At 38.8% G+C, this 21,646-nt stretch overlaps 2 protein-coding genes and 1 pseudogene across 2 annotated transcripts in view; 2 read left to right on the top strand and 1 right to left on the bottom strand.

Moving 5' to 3' along the window:
• The window catches only part of GBP6 (guanylate binding protein family member 6), a 32,750-nt gene extending 27,151 nt beyond the window's left edge, over positions 1-5,599 (top strand). Inside the window, exons 11-13 of the mRNA XM_003808396.5 lie at positions 216-318; positions 657-850; positions 1,798-5,599. Coding sequence (XP_003808444.4) covers positions 216-318; positions 657-850; positions 1,798-2,037 — 537 coding nt within the window. The 3' untranslated portion in view covers positions 2,038-5,599. The remainder of the gene's footprint in view (positions 1-215; positions 319-656; positions 851-1,797) is intronic.
• GBP5 (guanylate binding protein 5) overlaps positions 1-21,646 on the bottom strand; it is a 175,979-nt gene that overhangs the window by 93,695 nt on the left and 60,638 nt on the right.
• LOC100982915 (calpain small subunit 1-like) lies at positions 8,583-9,663 on the top strand (annotated as a pseudogene).

Raw genomic sequence — 21,646 nt, 5'->3', positions numbered from 1 at the left:
GATATTATAGCAGTGGGAAAGGCACTGGAGGGAGACAGGAAGCAGGAATTGAGGAGGGGCTCTGGTCACCCTAAAGAGCCCGCACACTTTGTAGGGGGCCACTTTAGAATTTTAGGCATAAAGCAAAAGTTACAAGACCATAATTGTTCTTGCAACACTAATACCCAGAACATAGATTTTCAAAGAAATCTAAGTGCTTTTTCTTGCTTCCATAGGCAAAAGAGGTCTTCCAGAGGTTCCTGGAGTCACAGATGGTGATAGAGGAATCCATCTTGCAGTCAGATAAAGCCCTCACTGATAGAGAGAAGGCAGTAGCAGGTATGGGGCAGGGCTCAGCTTACATAGGAGGGGTACGTTTATACAATGCCCTCTAACAGATCCAACAGGAAAACCTTCCCAAAATGAGGAATTTCCTCTTCTGTGGAACACACACTCTGCTAAATCTGAAAATAACAAGGGGAGCTATGATTGTACATCAGCCAGACAGGCAGAGCCTTTCCCATCACATTCTCAAATGCGCTCTTAATGGTGTGGACCTGGGTGAATTCTGTGATTTCTCACCCTGCCTTTCAGATTTGGTTTAGTCTCAGCTCAGAAAAGTGGAGATGAATCTTCACCTATTATTTTCTTCTCTTTCTAATACCTTCATGGAGCAGTGGATCGGGCCAAGAAGGAGGCAGCTGAGAAGGAACAGGAACTTTTAAAACAGAAATTACAGGAGCAGCAGCAACAGATGGAGGCTCAAGATAAGAGTCTCAAGGAAAACATAGCCCAACTGAAGGAGAAGCTGCAGATGGAGAGAGAACACCTACTGAGAGAGCAGATTATGATGTTGGAGCACACGCAGAAGGTAAGTCTGCCCTTGGCCTCAGCAGGCCAGACGGTCCTCACCCAGGTACCTCAGGAAGGGCTGGTGAAGGTTACAGCAATATCATGAAAGGAAGCACATCACCATTTGCTGCTTGGCAGTCACTAAAAGCCCTGAATCCTTTTTTTCTTAATTGTTTCAGTAAGACTTGGAATTCTTCTCTATATTCTCTATACTTAGATTCTGGAGAGGTAAGGTTGACTATGATCCCTACAAGTCCTTGGGGAATATAAATAGGGTTGAAGCTGCTGTTTTGGGAGATTTTAAAAGTAATCTCAAGAAGTTAAACATATATTCCACACAGTGTATTTGATGTGAACAGCAGCTGGTTTCCTTCACCAAGACCACATATTACCAGGAGCTCTACTACCATCCAAACACCCTGAGGTAGATCCATGCTGACATACAACTCTTAGAAATTTCCAGACTTAAAAGGACAGGAAAGGGACAGTTTCTAAACTTGCTGCAGTTGTCACCCTGTATAGGTAGCCTGCCCAAATTAGCACACAGTGTAGGGAGAATTCTTGCATTGTCCATCTGAAAGTTCTCTCATAAGGGATTTCTACATCAGCTTATAAGTTTTTGGTATTCCTACAATATGGGTGACCATGCTGCCCAATTGGGACTGAGAATTTATGCAATCAGACCAATGGCTACCTCCTAACTGGCATCTTTTGGGCAGGAACATGTAGAATTTGTCCTCATACCTAGGTTAGCACCATAGCAAAACCATAATGGCGGGTGGATATTAGTAAAGTTACAAACTATGCTTCCTCACAATGTCTAGGTCCAAATTCTCCTCTAATAATTGAGAAAATGTTTTTAGAAGTAAAATAAAGAAAGTTTCACACAGGTTTTAAATACAAAATGTAAGTCTTAAAAGAATAGGGATTTTTAAAAATTTACTTTCCTTCCTACATTGTCTTTAGGTCCAAAATGATTGGCTTCATGAAGGATTTAAGAAGAAGTATGAGGAGATGAATGCAGAGATAAGTCAATTTAAACGTATGATTGATACTACAAAAAATGATGATACTCCCTGGATTGCACGAACCTTGGACAACCTTGCCGATGAGCTAACTGCAATATTGTCTGCTCCTGCTAAATTAATTGGTCATGGTGTCAAAGGTGTGAGCTCACTCTTTAAAAAGCATAAGCTCCCCTTTTAAGGATATTATAGATTGCACATATATGCTTTGGACAATTTTTGATCTGTATGTTTTTCATTTTCATTCGGCAAGTTTTTTTTTTTTTTTTTTTTTTTGTCAGAGCCTTACTCTGTCGCCCAGGCTGGAGTACAGTGGTGCAATCTCAGCTCACTGCAACCTCTGCCTCCCGGGTTCAAGAGATTCACCTGCCTCAGCCCCCTAGTAGCTGGGATTATAGGTGCACACCACCACACCCAGCTAATTTTTGTATTTTTAGTAGAGATGGGGTTTCACTATGTTGGCCAGGCTGGTCTCGAACCCTTGACCTCAAATGATCCACCTGCCTTGGCCTCCCAAAGTGCTGGGTTTACAGGCATGAGCCACCATGCCCAGGCCTCATTTAGCAAAGTTTTAAACATAAAAAGTGCTTATTAGAGGATATCAGTGCCTGGCCCACATGAGAGAACAGATCCAAACACACTTTGAAAAACCTTGTTCACTTTTAGGAAATATAATTTTGAAAAATAATTTACATACAAGAGGTCCACTGAGGCATTGCTTTTAATGGCAAAATATTGGAATGTACTTGAATGTCCTTCACATTAGATTGGTAAGATAAATTTTAGTATGTGCATGTACTGGAATATTATATAGCCAGTAAACAAATTGACAATGAAGCTCTATTTGTACCAGTAAAGAATGGTCTTGAAGAGATATTGTAAAATGAAAAAAAAAAAAAGCCAAGTTGTAAAGCAATGTAGATTATCTTATCAGCATGGAAAAAATGCAATGATTATGTGGAAGCATGCAAATATATCTCTGGAAAGATTAATCAAAATCTATTATTATTGGCTCCTTCTGGGAAGAACCAAGTAAATGTAGGGGTTGAAGGAACACATACTCTTCACTTTATACTCTTGAATTTTGTAAAGAAATCTTATTTTACCGATTCAGAAATAAATAAGAAAATGTAAGAGACAATACTAATAATGATAACAATAAAAAAATAGTGAAATTGGCTATCAGATGATGAAATTGCTTGTTGCTTCTAGGAATTACATCAGCCAGCCCAACGAGGGGTCTAAGACTAAGATCTGAGTACTAGAATGCAAAAAATTTGCATCCTATTCTTGTTTTCATTTTGGCCTGGTTTTTCGATCCCTTCTATTTGTTTCGAGACTAAGGCATACACTTTTCTGTGGCCTTTGAAATCTCAGCTACAGTAGCCTCTACTTCCTTTCTCTGAATTCAAGTTTTAAGGTGTTAGAAGCATAAATTACCAAACATTAAGATTAAGCACTGATAGGAAGGATCCTGCCAACCTTGTCAGTAGTGGTCTTTTTGCGGTAGCCTCAGATAGAAAGGACAATGTCCCTTTCCAGAACTGAACCCCCTGATGGGGGATGATAGACCCAGACACATAGAGGCCTGGTGTTGACCCTTAATTGTTAGAATCTAAGAAGATTCAGTTATAGTAATGAGTGGCAGACTGCTAGGCCTGATGGAGATAATTCTGAAGATGGCCAATACAATGGACCAGCCATAGGGTTAAATGGGACAGGGAGAAAACAATCAAGTGAAGTAAATGCTGTCTACCAGGATGTTGAGAGGTAGCCCCGATAAAGTGTCACATCCATAGCCTTGATCTGAGCTAATTTCAGACCCTGAACTCAGCTGGAGTGGAGGGCAGTACCCCAGGAAAGGACACTGCAACTCCAGGACCCAAATAAATGATAATGATTTCCCAAGTTCTCCTCCTAGGAAACCTCTGGAGCCATTTACTAGATACCCATATACTAGGGAAATACAAACACCCAAATATTTCAAGGACCCTTGGAATCAGGATCCAAGTTGCCCATGGTACCTAGATCATGGAAAGTCATCATAAAATACCTGTTAAAATAGGGAACTAGGGCCTCCAGGTTGTAATTATAGTCTTGGCACACATGAACTTACTGCAATATAGTATTTGTTTGAAATTTAAAGGTAAAGTTTGTTTGAAGACAGATACCTTATTTTTCTGTACATCTCCTTGGGAGTATGTTCAGGCATAGGTTGTGCTAAATAAGCTTCTTTTATAAAAACAATAGGCTGATGCATGAGTGATTATTTTCAATTGATAAAATCTCATGAACTTTCCAGAGATCAGTGGTAATAAGTTGTTTGAATTTTTGACACCAGGTTAAGGTCTCTGAGGTGGTTTAAAGGCTATGAGGCCAGGTGCAGTGGCTCACGCCTATAATCTCAGCAACTTGGGAGGCCGAAGCAGGCAGATCACTTGAGGTCAGAAGTTTGAGACCAGCCTGGCCAACACGGCGAAACCCTGCCTTTACTAAAAATACAAAAAATAACCAAGTGTGGTGGCACACGCCTGTGATCCCAGCTACACAGGAGGCTGAGGCAGGAAAATCACTTGAACCTGGGAGGTGGAGGTTGCAGTGAGCTGAGATTGTGCCATTGCACTCCGGCCCGGGCAACAGAGCCTGGGCAACAGAGTGAGGCTGTGTCTCAAAAAATTAAATTAAATTAAATTAAATTAAATTAAATTAAATTAAATTAAAGCTATGAGAAGAAAAGAAATTTTCCTGGTACAGTGTCCTTCTCTAGACCTCATGTCTTACAGTCTCTGTGAAACTGGGCCAAAGATATAATTTTTTTTCTGTGCTTTATACAGTGACTCAGACAAACCTATGACCTCACACAAATCTGTAACTTCATGTATCACAGTCTCTATAAAACTATATCAAAGAAAGAATTTTTCTCTGTGCTTTATAGAGTGGTTCACCCAGATCTGTAAAGAAATGAAGACAATTTTAGAGCTTTCAATATCCTGTATTGCATATCAGGTCAAATCTGACACTTTCAAAACTGGATAGATCTATTTCAGATATCTTTGATGCTTGTAACAAGAATCCCATTCAGTGTTATCTAAGGACTATAGTTCAAGAAGACTAAGACACTATTCAGTCGGGGCACAATAAGACCACCTTATAAGCACCACTCATCCTTCCTTTTCTGAGCATGCTTTTGCCATGTTTCAATGATTCAGAGACATTCTAGTGAATCCCATTTTGACAACAAAGTGGGATCAAGAGACCCCAAGGCCATCCTCAGGTTCAATGACTCTTTAGAAGACATGGAACTCAGAAAAATTTTATGCTCACAGTTAGAGCTTATTACATCGAACAGTACAAATTGAAACCAACAAAAGCAAAAGGGACATGGACCAGAGTCTGAGACGAAGGATAGGCTTGCATTTGTGTTTTCTCCCTTGAGAGTTGCACAGACATTATCTAATTCTCTCACAAATAATGTGTGACATGTGTCAACCAGGGATGGTCACACAAACTTTAGTGTTTTTATTAGAGGGAAGTCATGTAGGAATGGAGTGCTCATGTGGCTGATCTTATTTACTCAGACTCCTGTCCCTTCAGAGGTCAAACTGGTATGGTATAACTTAAGACTTCCACCACAAATCACATTTTTAGCATAAAGTACCTGGTGTCGACCAAGCCCTCAACATGTCCAAAGCATTATTATAAGGCTAGTTGTTCTAAGGGCTTACTTGTTATGTCCCAGGAACAAGTTGAGGGCCAGACCTTTCTTACAGAATTAACCTTTTATTAGATAGTGTTAAAGAATGAAGAAGGTGATAACATGAGAAAGACAAAATAAAGATTTTTATTGTCTTACTGGAAGAATATGTCTATTTTTTTCTTGACTTTTTAAAGTATAAATATTCTTTCTCTGAAAGACGTAACTGTCTAGGCGCTAGTAAAATATGCTGTAAGTACATGTTTTTAAAAGTAGTTTATTTTATTTCTTGTTATTCTGTGTTTAGCAACTTCCAATCTGATTACAGTTGACCCTTGAACAGTGCAGGTTTGAACTTTGAGTTCACTTAACATGGACTTTTTTCAACTAAACACAGTATGAAAATACACTATTGAGGAATGTGAAACCCACATATATGGAGGGCCATATTTTGGTATACATGAATTCTGCAGGGCCACTGCTGGACTTGAGCATGCAAGGATTTTGTATGGATTATCCACAGTGGTCCTAGAACCAATCCTCTATGTATACTGAGGGATGACTGTAGTTATTTTTCTTGATATAAAAAAGAAAAAGTATTTAATAAGGAATATATGTATATGAGCCTTAAGAAGTTATCGCACTGATTGTAATCTGGATATGGTACAAATTTTATGGTACTAATTGGCCTACAATCACTTGATCCAACATTGGGCCTAAATTTCCTTAATATGGTCAAACTCAAGCTGCTGGAGTTTCTCAAGGAATAGTAACCCATGAAAATAAATTATCAATCACCTTTCAACAACCAGAAATCACCACTGAAACAGGCTTTGATCAAGTCTTAAATAAAAATTGACATCAAATTTTTAGGTTGATTCCCACCTCCTGCTGAATTTTCTACCACCAAGGTCATGCTCTGTCACCTCGAATCAGTTTAAAGATATGCTTCAGATACTAATCTCTGGTAGTGGGGCATTCAACTATCTTCAGTTACAGCACAAAATCCCATACAATTCAAACTAAGCTAAAAAGAAATTCCAAACTTAGTGGAGTTCTCTACTTCACTCTAAGTGAGGATCGTGCCCTGGTTAGCTTTGTTAGTTCAACCACATAGATAGACCTTATCTAAGGAAAGATAAGCACCCTATCTCACAATTTCCAAATATCACTTAGAAACAAGTTTTATGAACATTCCCTTTGGCCTTGTATCCTCTTATCTCCAATCTTGATTTTGAGTTATAAGAAAGAGGAACAGCCTTAGTTGCCACTTCTGTAAAATCAATAAATCATGGTGGTTCAGGTCCTAGAAGGATGCCACAGCTTCTCCTGAGCCTGGTGATTGATGGTGCCCATGGTGTTGTGACAAAGTGGCCACTCAAAAGCACTATCAGGGCAAAAATCCACAAGTCATTCTTGCAATCAATCTAGAGAGTATATGGCAGCAAGAGATTTAGGCATCTACTCTTCATTCATTCATTTGTTCTCTGGCTATTTCAGCTAGGCTGTATACACTGGATAATAGGACAAAAAGACATACATTTTTGAAGACAGTCTTAAGTTCAAACTTCAGACGTGGATAAGTATTTTTTTAGCAAATTTTTATCAGTTATGGGCTGTATTCAGGATAAAAATGCTATAAATTAAACCCAACAAGTGTTTTATTGTTCATCCACTAAATGCCAGGCACTGCATTTTATTTTATGTATAACTCAATATACCAGTCTCTGCCCTCATAAAGATGACTTTCTGGTGAAGGAAATAAGCAAGTAAAAATATAAATGCAACCAGGGTGATAATGTTTGCCAGAAATGATATCAAAAGCTACAATGTAAAAGAAAATGTGGTAATTCCAATAAATGGGAACAAGTACTCTGTGAGTTCAGAACAAGAAACTATGACCATAAAAAATAGCCCTAGGCTTAAAATAGCTGGTCTTTTAAAAATTTATACAAGGTGTACTTGTAGAGATAAAGGGACCATTCAAGTGGAAAGACCAGCATAAGCCAAGTCAGATATGTTAGAAAGTGTAGGTCTTACTAAAGGTACTGTAGAATTATTCCATTTGACTGAAGCACTGAATAGGCATGTTGAAATGAAAGATGAGACTGGAAATGAGATTAGGGCCTGACAAGAAGGGACCTGAAGATCAGGAAAATAGAATTAGACATCTTCAAACCATACCACAATTCTAGATTTGGCCTATAGTTTCACTGCCATCAAGAGTTTATAATTTGGTATAATTTGGGGGTTTTTTGATCAAATTCTTAATAGATTCTATCTGGAAGATTGGAAATAACTTATATTTTGGGGACAAATCATATTCCCAGATCCCTTTATATTATTCCTAATCAATTTAAATTAAAAAACGAACAAAAATAGGACTTAGTCCAACAAAATCAATTTATTTTAACATCAGGAATTCATACGGGTGCTTTCTGAGATTATTATTGAAAATTCAAACTGGGTAAATCCATTTTTAAAAAGTATAGGAAGCCAAAGATCTATTCATGGACTACTTTCAAGTTATATTTAGAAAATGTATAATAAAGAGAAATGATTCATTGCAAATAATACTATAAAATGATCCCATGTATAATTTTTTCAATGAGTCAATTTTATAATATCAGACAAACAAAAGCTGAAGGATTTCATCAATAACAGACCTGTCTTACAAGAAATGCTAAAGGAACTCCTTCAATCTGAAAGAAAGGGACATTAATGAGCAATAAAAAATCATCTGAAGGTATAAAACTCACTGGTGGTAGTAAGTACACAGGGAAAAAAAGAATATTATAGCACCATAAATGTGGTGTGTAAACTCCTCGTATCTCAAGTAGAAAGACTAAAAGATGAACCTATCTAAAGTAATAACTATAACAACTTTTCAAGACATAGACAGTATAATAATAAATAGAAACAACGAAAATTTGAAAAGCAGGGAGATGAAATTAAAGTGTAGAATTTTTATTAGTTTTCTCTTTGCTTGTTTGTTATTTGTTTATGCAATCAGAGTTGTCATCAGTTTAAAATAATAGGTTATAAAATATTATTTGCAAACCTCATTGTAACCTCAAATCAAAAAACATACAATAGATACACAAAGAATAAAAAGCAAGAAATTAAAACATACCACCAGAGGAAATTACCTTTGCTAAAAGGAAGACAGGAAAGAAAAGAAGACCACAAAATGACTAGAAAACACATAAAATAACAAGATTAAGTCCTTACTTATCAATGATTACATTGAACGTGAATGGACGAAACTCTCCAATCAAAAGCCATAGAGTGATCCCCCACTGATCAGGCCTCCAAGCACATTCCCCAGGCCCCTATCCAGGTCTTCATCTCTCCTATTCCTGACACTGCCACCTCCACCCTTCAGGAATGAGTTAACTAGGAACATGTCTCCTCACATCCAGAGGTCTGGTAGTCAGTTCTTCAGCAGAGGCAGAAGAGGCGGCAGAGTGGCCGTGTACTTCCTAGGTGGAATCATTAGCTCCATCATGGAGGTGGCTACACAGCACAACCTGGAGCCCCTGCCTCAACACACACATTGCTCCAACACTGAGGCCAACAAGAGTGAGGAGGTCCATCATTTCTGGAGGCTCTTTGCCCGGTTGGCTGGAGATGACATCGAGGTCAGCAGCACAGAACTCATGAATGTTGTCAACAAGGTTGTGATCAGTAGGACTGAACTGAAGACTCATGGTTTTGGCATTGATACATGTCAAAGCATGGTGGCCATGATGGATAGTGACACCACAGGCAAGCTGGACTTTGAGGAATTCAAGTACCTGTGGAACAACATCAAAAAGTGACAGACAATATACAAACAGTTTGATGTTGACTGATACGGAACCATTTGCAGCAGTGAACTTGCAGAGGCCTTTGAGGCAGCAGGGTTCCACCTGAATGAACAACTCTACAACATAATATTCTGACACTACTTGCATGAAGGAGAGAACATGGATTTTGGCAACTTTATCAGCTGCTTGGTCAGGCCAGATGCTTCATTTCATGCCTTGAAATCTCTTTACAAAGATGAAACTAGACCATTCTAAGTGAATATCCAAGAGTGGCTGCAGCTGACAATGTATTTCTAAATGGGAAACCCAGGCCTGCCCCTTCACTGCCTTGCTATAGGAGTCACCTTGGAGCCTCAGCTCCTCCCAGTGCTGATCCCATTTGCAGTCACATCTTCATGGGTCCTGCTGACCCATGGGCCTTTTGTTCTTCCAGCCCTTGGCACCCAGCTTCTCAGTCAAGATCCAGGGTCAAATGTGCCTCGACATGCCATGCCCTGAGTTGGCCCCAACTCTAAAACATGCTAAAACGCTCTTCCAACAGTCACCCCACCCCACCATACCCATCTCACTCTCACACCATAACCTCACTCTTGTATCTATGCCAACCTCAACACTTGCATTGCTTGCATGCCCCAAGGGCCCTCTCTCAGTTCTGGGAGGATGACTCTGCTCCCTACACACCCTGGTCCACCCATTCACAGTTACCACCCAAGCAGTCGAACATCAGGCTATTCCAGTCCCACATGTTCCAGTGGTTTCGTCTGTATTCTGCTCCTAGCCTGCCAGGCCCAGGAAGAAGAAAAAACATATGAGAAAAAGAAGGGGAGAGAGAGAGAGGAAGGATGGAAGGAAGGGAGGAAGGAAGGAAGGAAGCAAGCAAGGAAGGAAGGAAGGAAGACAGAGTGGTTGAATGGATTTTTAAAAACCAAGCCCCAATGATCTGTTGCCTACAAGAAACACACTTCACCTATAAAAATACACATAAAATTAAAATAAATGGATAGAAAAAATGTTCCATATTTCAACACAAAAACTGGAAGAAGAGAAAGAGATAGTAATTATATAATAATAATGGAGTCAATTCAGCAAAAGAATAGCACAACTGTAAATATATATGCACCAACATTGACAGCTATTAATGTATTGGGGTCTATCTCTGTCTTCACCTCTAAAGATATAATAGCTGGAGGTTTCAACAGCCCACTTTCAGCATTGGACAGATCTTCTAGACAGAAAATTAACAACAACAAAAATCAGATTTAATCTGCACTAGACAACAAATGCAGTATAGACCAAACAGATACTTAAAAACTTTTCATCCAATAGCTGTACAATGCACATTCTTCTCTTTAGCACATGTATCATTCTCAAGAATAGACCATATGTTAGGCCACAAAACAGTCTAAAACATTGAAATTATAACAAAAAATGAATAATAAGGTGATCATTGAAAACCATATGTATATCAAAAAAGTAGAAAAATGTCAAGTAAACAACCTAATAATGCATCTTAAAAAACTAGAAAAGCAAAAGCAAACCAAATCCAAAATTAGTAGACATAAAGAAATAAGAAAGATCAGAGCAGAAATAAATGAAGTGAAAATGAATAAGAATACAAAAAATTAACAAAACAAACTTGATTTCTTGAAAGATAAAATTGACAAACCATTAGCCTAAGAAAAACAGAGAGAAGATGCAAATAAATGAAATTAGACATGAAAAAAGAGACATGATAATGGACACCACAGAAATTCGAAAGATCATTAGAGACTACTCTGAGGAGCTATATACCAGTAACTTGGAAAGCCTAGAACAAATGGATAAATTCCTAGACAAATACAACCTACCAAGATGAAGAACTGAAATCCAAATAAGCCAATAACAAGTAATGAGATTGAAGCCATAATAAAAAGTCTCCCAGCAAATAAAGCCTGGCATTCAATAGCTTCACTGCTTAATTTTACCAAACATTAAAAGAAAAACTGATACCAATCCTACTCAAATTATTCCAAACAAAATAGAAGAAATGGGAATACTTCAAATTCATTCTACAAGGCTGATATTATGACACATCATGATACCAGATGAAAGACATCAAAAATAGAAAGAGAAACATACATCAAAAATAGAAAACTACAGGCCACTATCCCTGAGAAATATATATTTTTAATTTTTATTTTTAACTTTTGTGGGTACTAAGTAGGTGTATATATTTATGGGGAACATGGGATACTTTAATATACGCATGCAATACATAATAATCACATCATGGTAAATGTGGTATCCATCCCCTCAAGCATTTGTCCTTTGTCTTGCAAACAATCCAATTACATTCTTTTAGTTATTTTAAAATGTACAATTAAATTATTATTGACTATAGTCTCTGTCTTGTGCTATAAAAAACTAGGTCTTATTCATCTTTTCTAACTACTTTTTCTACCCATTAGTCATCCCCACTTCCCCTCACACCACCCCACTACCCTTCCTAGCCTCTGGTAACCATGTTTCTACTCTCTATTTCCATAAATTCAACTGTTTTAACTATTGGCTCCTACATGTAAGTGGGAACATGTGAAGTTTGTCTTTCTGTCCCTGGCTTATTTCACTTAACGTAATGACCATGAATTCAACCCAAGTTGTTGCAAATGACAGAATCTCATTCTTTTTGATGACTGAATAGTACTCCATTGTGTACATGTACCACATTTTCCTTATCCATTCATCTGTTGATTAACACTTAGGTTGTTTCCAAATCTTGGCTATTGTGAAGAATGCTGTAACAAATGTGGAAGTGCAGATATCCCTTTGATATGCTTATTTCCTGTTGGGGTGGTATATGCTCAGCAGTAGAATTGCGGATCATACGGTAGCTCTATTTTTAGTTTTTTAAGGAACCTTGTGATTTGAGCTCCTTATATATTCTGGTTATTAATCCCTTGTCAGATGGATAGTTTGCAAGTATTTTCTCTTATTCTGTGGGTTGTCTCTTCAGTTTTTAAATTTTTTTCCTTTTTAACTTAATGTGATTTGACTTGTCCATTTTTGCTTTGGTCACTCAGGAAATCTTTTTCCATTCCAAGGTAAAGAGTTTTCCTAATGTTTTCTTGTAGTAGTTTCATAGTTTGAGGTCTTAGATTTAAAACTTTAATCCATTTTGATTTGATTTTTTGTATATGGTGATAGGTAGGGGTCTATTTTCATTCTTCTGCATATGAATATGCATTTTCCCAGCACTATTTGTTGAAGAGATTTTTCTTTCCCTCATGTATGTTCTCGGAACCTTTGTCAGAAATGAGTGCTCTGTAGGTGTATGGATTTGTTTCTGGGTTCCATATTCTGTTTCATTATCTACATGTATGTTTTTATGCCAGTAACATGCTGTTTGGGTTACATAGCTCTGTAGTATAATTTGAAGTCAGGTAATATGATTCCTCCAATTTTGTTCTTTTTTGCTCAGGACAGCTTAGGCTATTCTGAGTCTTCAGTGGTTCCATATAAATTGTAGGATTTATGTGGAACTTAAATAGTTTTCTCTATTTCTGTGAAGAATGTCATTGATATTTTGATAGGGAATTCACTGAATCTGTAGATTTCTTTGGGTAGTATGGACATTTTAAAAATGTTCATTCTTCAAATCCATGCAAATGGAATAACTTTCCATTTTTTGTATACTCTTCGATTTCTTTCCTCAGTGTTTTGTAGTTTTCATTGTAGAGATTTTGTTTTTGTTTTGTTTTTGTTTTGAGACAGAATTTTGCTCTTGTCACCCAGGCTGGAGTGCAATGGCACAATCTTAGCTCATTGCAGCCTCCACCTCCCAGGTTCAAGCAATTCTCCTTCCTCAGCCCCCCAAGTAGCTGGGATTACAGGTACCTGCCACCAGAGCCAGTTAATTTTTGTATTTTTAGTAGAGATGGAGTTTCACCATGTTAGTTTCACCATGTTGGGCAGGCTGGTCTTGAACTCCTGACCTCAGGTGATCTGCCCACCTCGGTCTCCCAAAGTGCTGGGATTACAGGCTGAGCCACCATGCCTCAGACCTCGTTGTAGAGATCTTTCCATTCTTTTGGTTAATTCCTAGATATAAAATTTTATTAGCAGCTACTGTAAATGTGATTGCTTTTTTATTTCTATGTCAGATTGTTTACTGTTGGCATATAGAAATGCTATGAGTTGTGTATATTACTTTTGTATCCTGAAACTTTACTGAATTTATCAGCTCTAATAGTTTTTGGTGGAGTTTTTAGGTTTTTCCAAATATAAGATCATATTATGTGCAAACAAAGATAATTTGACTTCTTCCTTTCCAATTTGGATACCCTTTATGACATTCTCTTGTCCAGTTGCTCGACCTAGAACTTCTAGTACTATGTTGAATAACAGTGGTAAAGTGGGTATCCTTGTTATCTTCCAGGTATTAGAGAATGGGCTTTCAGTGTTCCCCCATTCAGTATGATATTGGCTGTGAGTCTGTCACATATGGCTTTTAGTGTGTTGAAGTATGTTCCTTCTATATCCAGTTTTATTAGGGTTTTTATTGTGAAAGGATGTTGAATTTTATCACATACTTTTTCAGCATCAATTGAAATGATCAAATGGTTTTTGTTCTCCATTATGTTGCTATAATATATCACATTGTTTGATTTGCATATGTGGAAACAACCTTAAATCCCTGGGATAAGTCCGACTTAGTCATAAATTATTTTCAATGTATTGTTGAATTTGATATGGTAATGTAGTGTTGAAAATTTTTGCATCAATGTTTATCAGAGATATTGGCCTGTAGTTGTTTTTTTTTTTAATAGAGTTTAAGTTGTAGGGTACATATGCAGAACGTGCAGTTTTGTTACATAAGTATGCATGTGCCATGGTGGTTTGCTGCACCCATCAACCCATCAACTACTTTAGGTATTTCTCCTAATGCTATCCCTCCCCTAGTCTCCCACCCCTAACAGGCCCCAGTGTGTGATATTCTCCTCCCTGTGTCCATGATTCTCATTGTTCAGCTCCCACTTATGAATGAGAACATGTGGTGTTTGGTTTTCTGTTCTTGTGTTAGTTTGCTGAGAATGATGGTCTCCAGCATCATCCATGTCCCTGCAAAGGACATGAACTCCTTTCTTATGGCTGAGTAGTATTCCATGGTGTATATGTGCCACATTTGCTTTATCCAGTCTATCATTGATGGGCATTTGGGCTGGTTCCAAGTCTTTGCTGTTGTGAAAAGTGCCAAAATAAAGATATGTGTGCGTGTGTCTTTATAGTAGAATGATTTATAATCCTTTGGGTATATACCCAGTAATGGGATTGCAGGGTCAAATGGTATTTCTAGTTCTAGATCCTTGAGGAATCACCACACTGTCTTCCACAATGATTAAACTAATTTACACTCCCACCAACAGTGTACAAGCTTTCCTATTTCTCCACATCATCTCCAGCATCTGTTGTTTCCTGACTTTTTAATGATTGCCATTCTAACTGGCATGAGATAGTATCCCACTGTGGTTTTGATTTGCATTTCTCTAATGACTAGTGATGATTAGCTTTTTTTCATATGTTTGTTGGCTGCAAAAATGTCTTCTTTTGAGAAGTGTCTGTTCATATCCTTCACCCACTTTTTGATGGGGTTGTTTGTTTTTTTCTTGTAAATTTGTTTAAGTTTTTTGTAGGTTCTGGATATTAGCCCTCTGTCACATGGATAGATTTCAAAAATTTTCTCCCATTTTGTAGGTTTCCTGTTCAGTCTGATGATGGTTTCTTTTGCTGTGCAGAAGCTCTTTAGTTTAATTAGATCCCATTTGTCAATTTTGGCTTTTGTTGCCATTGTTTTGGTGTTTAGACATGATGTCTTTTCCCATGCCTATGTTCTGAATAGTATTGCCTAGGTTTTCTTCAAGGATTTTTATGGTTTTAGGTCTTACATTAAGTCTTTAATCCATCTTGAGTTAATTTTTGTACAAGGTGTAAGGAAGGGGTCCAGTTTCCGTTTTCTACATATGACTAGCCAGTCAACACCATTTATTTAATAGGGAATCCTTCCCCATTGCTTGTTTTTGTCAACTTTGTCAAAGATCAGATGGTTGTAGATGTGTGGTGTTATTTCTGAGGCCTCTGTCCTGTTCCATTGGTCTATATATCTGTTTTGGCACCAGTACCATGCTATTTTGGTTACTGTAGCCTTGTAGTATGGTTTGAAGTCAGGTAGCGTGATGCCTCCAGCTTTGTTCTTTTGGCTTAGGATTTTCTTGGCTATGCGGGTTCTTTTTTGGTTCCATATGAACTTTAAAGTAGTTTTTTCCAATTCCGTGAAGAAAGTCAATGGTAGTTTGGTTGGGATGGCATTGAATCTATAAATTACTTTGGGCAGTATGGTCATTTTCACAATATTGCTTCTTCTTATCCATGAGCGTGAAATGTTTTTCCATTTATTGTGTCACCTCTTATTCCCTTGAGCAGTGGTTTGCAGTTCTCCTTGAAGAGGTCCTTCGCATCCCTTGTAAGTTGGATTCCTAGGTATTTTATTCTCTTTGTAGCAATTGTGAATTGGAGTTCACTCATGATTTGGCTCTCTTTTTGTCTATTATTGGTGTATAGGAATGGTTGTGATTTTCGCACATTGATTTTATTTCCTGAGACTTTGCTGAAGTTGCTTATCAGCTTAAGGAAATTTTGGGCTGAAACGGTGGGGTTTTCTAAATACACAATCATGTCATCTGCAAACAGAGACAATTTGACTTCCTCTTGTCCTATTTGAATACTCTTTACTTCTTTCTCTTGCCTGATTGCCCTGGCCAGAACATCCAATACTATGTTGAATAGGAGTGCTGCAAGAGGGCATCCTTGTCTTGTGCTGGTTTTTAAAGGCAATGCTTCCAGTTTTTGCCCATTCAGTATGATATTGGCTGTGGGTTTGTCATAAATAGCTCTTATTAATTTGAGATACGTTCCATCAATACCTAGTTTATTGAGAGTTTTCAGCATTAGGGGTGTTGAATTTTGTCGAAGGCCTTTTCTGCATCTATTGGGATAATCATGTGGTTTTTGTCATTGGTTCTGTTTATGTGATAATGTTTATTGATTTGCATATGTTGAACCAGCCTTGCATCCCAGGTATGAAGCCGACTTGATCATTTTTGATGTGCTGCTGGATTCGGTTTGCCAGTATTTTATTGAGCATTTTCGCATAGACGTTCATTAGGGATATTGGCCTGAAATTTTCTTTTTTTGTTGTGTCTCTGCCAGGTTTTGGTATTAGGATGATGTTGGCCTCATAAAATGAGTTAGGGAGGATTCTCTCTTTTTCTATTGTTTGGAATAGTTTCAGAAGGAATGGTATCAGCTCCTATTTCTACCTCTGGTAGAATTTGGCTGTGAATCCGTCTGGTCCTGGGCTCTTTTTCGTTGGTAGGCTATTAGTTACTGCCTCAATTTTAGAACTTGTTATTGGTCTATTCAGGGATTCAACTTCTTCCTGGTTTAGTCTTGGCAGGGTGTATGTGTCCAGGAATTCATCCATTTCTTCTAAATTTTCTAGTTTATTTGTGTAGAGGTGTTTATAGTATTCTCTGATGGTAATTTGTATTTTTGTGGGATCAGTGGTGATATCCCCTTTATGATTTTTTTGTTGCGTCTATTTGATTCTTCTCTCTTTTCTTCTTTATTAGTCTGGCTAGTGGTCTATTTTGTTGATCTTTTCAAAAAACCAGCTCCCGTATTCACTGATTATTTGAAGGGTTTTTCGTGTCTCTATCTCTTTCAGTTCTGCTCTGATCTTAGTTATTTCTTGTCTTCTGTTAGCTTTTGAATTTGTTTGCTCTTGCTTCTCTAGTTCTACTTTTTTTTTTTTTTTTGAGATGGAGTCTTCCTCTGTCACCCAGCCTGGAGTGCAGTGGCATGATCTCAGCTCTCTGCAACCTCCGCCTCCCGGGTTCAAGCAATTCTCCTCCCTCAGCATCCCGAGTAGCTGGGACTACAGGCGCATGCCCCCATGCCTGGCTAATTTTTGTATTTTTATTAGAGATGGGGATTCACCATGTTAGCCAGAATAGTCTCGATCTCCTGACCTCATGATCCACCTGCCTCGGCCTCACAAAGTGAGAGGATTACAGATATAAGCCACCACGCTGGGCCTAGTTATTTTAATTTTGATGTTAGGGTTTCAGTTGTAGATCTTTTCTGCTTTCTCTTGTGGGCATTTAGTGCTATAAATTTCCCTCTAAATACTGCTTTAAATGTGACCCAGAGATTTTGGTACATTGTGTCTTTGTTCTCATTGGTTTCAAAGAACATCTTTATTTCTGCCTTCATTTTGTTATTTACCCAGTATTCATTCAGGAGCAGGTTGTTCAGTTTCCACGTAGTTGTGTGGTTTTGAGTGAGTTTCTTAATCCTGAGTTCTAATTTGTTTGCACTGTGGTCTGAGTGACTGTTTGTTAAGATTTCTGTTCTTTTGCACTTGCTGAGGAGTGTTTTACTTCCAATTATATGGTCAATTTTAGAATAAGTGCTATGTGATGCTGAGAAGAATGTATATTCTGTTGACTTGGGTGGAGAATTATGTAGATGTCTATTAGGTCTGCTTTGTCCAAAGCTGAGTTCAAGTCATGAGTATCCTTGTTAATTTTCTGTCTCCTTGATCTGTCCACTATTGACAGTGGGCTGTTAAAGTCTCCAACTATATTGTGTGGGAGTCTAAGTCTCTTTGTATGTCTCTAAGAACTTGTTTTATGAATCTAGGTGCTCCTGTTTTGAGAGCATATATATTTAGGATGGTTAGCCCTTCTCATTTTATTGATCCCTTTACCATTATGTAATGCCCTTCTTTGTCTTTTTTGATCTTTGTTGGTTTTAATTCTGTTTTATCAGATATTAGGATTGCAACCCCTCCTTTTTTTTTTCGCTTTCCATTTGCTTGGCAAATATTTCTCCATCCCTTTATCTTGAGCCTATGTGTGTCTTTGCAAGTGTGATGGGTCTCCTGCATATAGCACACAGATGGGTCTTGACTCTTTATCCAGTTTGCCAGTCTGTGTCTTTAATTGGGGCATTTAGCCCATTTACATTTAAGGTTAATATTATTATATATGAATTTGATCCTGTCATTATGATATTACCTGGTTATTTTGCACATTAGTTGATGCAGTTTCTTCATGGTGCCAATGGTCTTTATATTTTGGTATGTTTTTGCAGTGGCTGGTACCAGTTTTTCCTTTTCATATTTAGTGCATCCTTCAGGAGCTCTTGTAAGGCAGGCCCCATGGTGACAAAATCTCTCAGCATTTGCTTGTCTGGAAAGGATTTTATTTCTCCTTCACTTACGAAGCTTAGTTTCGCTGGATATGAAATTCTGGATTGAAGATTCTTTTCTTTAAGAATATTGAATATTGGCCCCCACTCTCTTCTGGCTTGTAGGGTTTCTACAGACAGATCTGCTGTTACTCTGATGGGCTTCCCTTTGTAGGTAACCTGAGCTTTCTCTCTGACTGCCCTTAATGTGTGTTCCTTTGTTTCAACCTCGGAGAATCTGATGATTATGTGTCTTGGGGTTGCTCTTCTCAAGGAGTATTGTAGTGGTCTTCTCTATATTTCCTGAATTTGAATGTTGGCCTGTCTTGCTGTTCTCCTGGATAATATCCTGCAGTGTGTTTTCCAACTTGGTTCCGTTCTCCCCATCACTTCTGGGTACACAAATCAATTGTAGGTTTGGTCTTTTCACTTAGTCCCATAGTTCTTGGAGGCTTTGTTCGTTCCTTTTTATTCTCTTTTCTCTAATCTTGTCTTCACGCCTTATTTCAGTAAGTTGATCTCCAATCTCTGACATCCTTTCTTCTGCTATTGATTCGGATATTGATACTTCCGAATGCTTCATGAAGTTATCATGGTTTTTTTTTCAGCTCCATCAGGTCATTTATGCTCTTCTCTAAACTGGATATTCTAGCTAGCAGTTCCTGTAATCTTTTATCAAGGTTCTTAGCTTCCTTGCATTGGGTTAGAACATGCTCCTTTAGCTCAGAGGAGTTTGTTACTACCCACTTTCTGAAGCCTACTTCTGTCAATTTGTCAAACTCATTCTCTGTCCAGTTTTGTGCCCTTGCTGGAGAGGAGTTGGGATCATTTGGAGAAGAGGCATTCTGTTTTTTGGAATTTTCAGCATTTTTGTGCTGGTTTTTCCTCATCTTTGTGGATTTGTCTACCTTTGATTTTTGAGGCTGATGACCTTTGGACAGGGTTTTTGTGTGTGTGGGGGGGTCCATTTTGTTGATGTTGGTATTTTTGCTTTCTGTTAGTTTTTCTTCTCACAGTCAGGCCTCTCTTTTGCAGGTCTGTTGCAGTTTGCTGGAGGTCCACTCCAGACCCTGTTTGCTGGTATCACCAGCAGAGGCTGCAGAACAGCAAGGATTGCTGCCTGCTCCTTCCTCCAAAAGCTGTGTCCCAGGGGGGCACCGGCTTGATGCCAGCTGGAACTCTCCAGTATGAGATCTCTGTCAACCCCTGTTGGGAGGTCTCTCCCAGTCAGGGACCCACTTGAGGAGGCAGTCTGTCCTTTAGCAGAGCTCAAGCATTGTGCTGGGAGAATCCTCCTCATCAGGATCAACTGCTCTCTTCAGAGCTGGTAGGCAGTAACATTTAAATCTGCTGAAGCTGTGCCCACAGCCGCCCCTTCCCTCAGGTCTCTGACCCAGGGGGATGGGAGTTTTATCTATAAGCCCCTGACTGGGGCTGCTGCCTTTCTTTCAGAGATGCTCTGCCCAGTGAGGAGGAATCTAGAGAGGCAGTCTGGCCACAGCTGCTTTGCAGTGCTCTGTTGAGTTCCACCCAGTCCAAACTTCCCAGCCTCCTTAGCACTGTCAGGAGAAAACCGCCTACTCAAGCCTCAGTAATGGTGGACGACCCTCCCCCCACCAGGTTCAGTTGTCCCAGGTCAACTTCAGACTGCTGTGCTGGCAGTGAGAATTTCAAGCCAGTGTTTCTTAGCTTGCTGGGCTCCGTGGGAGTGGGACCCGCTGAGCGAGACGACTTGGCTCCCTGGCTTCAGCCCCCTTTCCATGAGAATGAATGTTTCTGTCTCGCTGGGATTCCACCACTAGGGGAAAAAAAAAATTCCTGCAGCCAGCTCGGTGTCTTCTCAAACAGCTGCCCAGTTTTGTGCTTGAAACCCCAGGGTGCTGGTGGTGTAGGCACAAGAGGGAATATCCTGATCTGCAGATTGCAAAAACCACAGGGAAAAGCGTAGTATCTGGGTGGGTAGCACAGTCCCTCAGGGCTCCCCTTGGCTGGGGAAGGGAGGTCCCTGGCTCCTTGCACTTCACAGGTGAGTCAATGCCCCACCCTGCTTCTGCTCGCCCTCTGTGGGCTGCACCACTGCCTAACCAGTCTCAATGAGATGAACAGGGTACCTCAGTCGGAAATGCAGAAGACTGCACCCACTGCCTAACCAGTCCCAATGAGATGAACAGGGTACCTCAGTTGGAAATGCAGAAATCACCTGCCTTCTGCATTGGTCTCACTGGTAGCTGCAGACCGGAGCTATTCCTATTCAGCCATCGTGCCAGATCTAAGACATGCTAAGCATTTTTTATATACTTGTTAGCCAGTTGTATCTCTTCTTTTGAGAAATGTCTATTCAGATATTTTGCCCATTTTTTAATAAGAGTATTTGTTTGTTTTTGAGTTGAGACTCTTGTATATTCTGAACATTATTCCTTTGTAAGTTGAATAGCTTGCAAATACATTATCCCATTACGTAGGATGACTCTCCATTCTGTTGGTTTTTTTCCTTTGCCGCACAAAAGCCTTTTAATTTAACAGTCTCATTTCTCTATTTTTGCTTTTGTTGAGTGTGCTATTGAAGTTTTACCCATCAAATTTTTGCCTGGACAGATGTCTGCAAGTGTTTTCCCTATATTTTCCTCCAGTAGTTTTATTGTTTGGGGTCTTACCTTTAAATACTTAATCCATTCTGAATTGATATATGGCATATTAATATCCATGTTTCCCAGGACCAATTGTAAACATACATTCCCCAATGTATATTGCTGGTCTCTGTGTCAAAAATAAGGCAACTTAAAATATGTGAATTTATTTCTGAATTCTCTATTCTGTTCCATTGGTCTATGTGTCTGTTTTTACTGTCAGGTCATTTTTTATAAAACTAAAACTCAACCCATTTCACATAAGTGACATGAAAGGAAATTCTTCATGGGTAAAAGTTTGAAGTCTTCCAATGTGCAATCTTGGGCTACATATTTCAGTGTTCAGTGCTCCACTCTTCCACTCCTCTCCAGGCC

This window comes from Pan paniscus, chromosome 1, assembly GCF_029289425.2.
Source record: "Pan paniscus chromosome 1, NHGRI_mPanPan1-v2.0_pri, whole genome shotgun sequence".
In the NCBI taxonomy this organism is placed as follows: Eukaryota; Metazoa; Chordata; class Mammalia; order Primates; family Hominidae; genus Pan; species Pan paniscus.
This window is presented reverse-complemented; position numbering and strand designations above follow the sequence as displayed.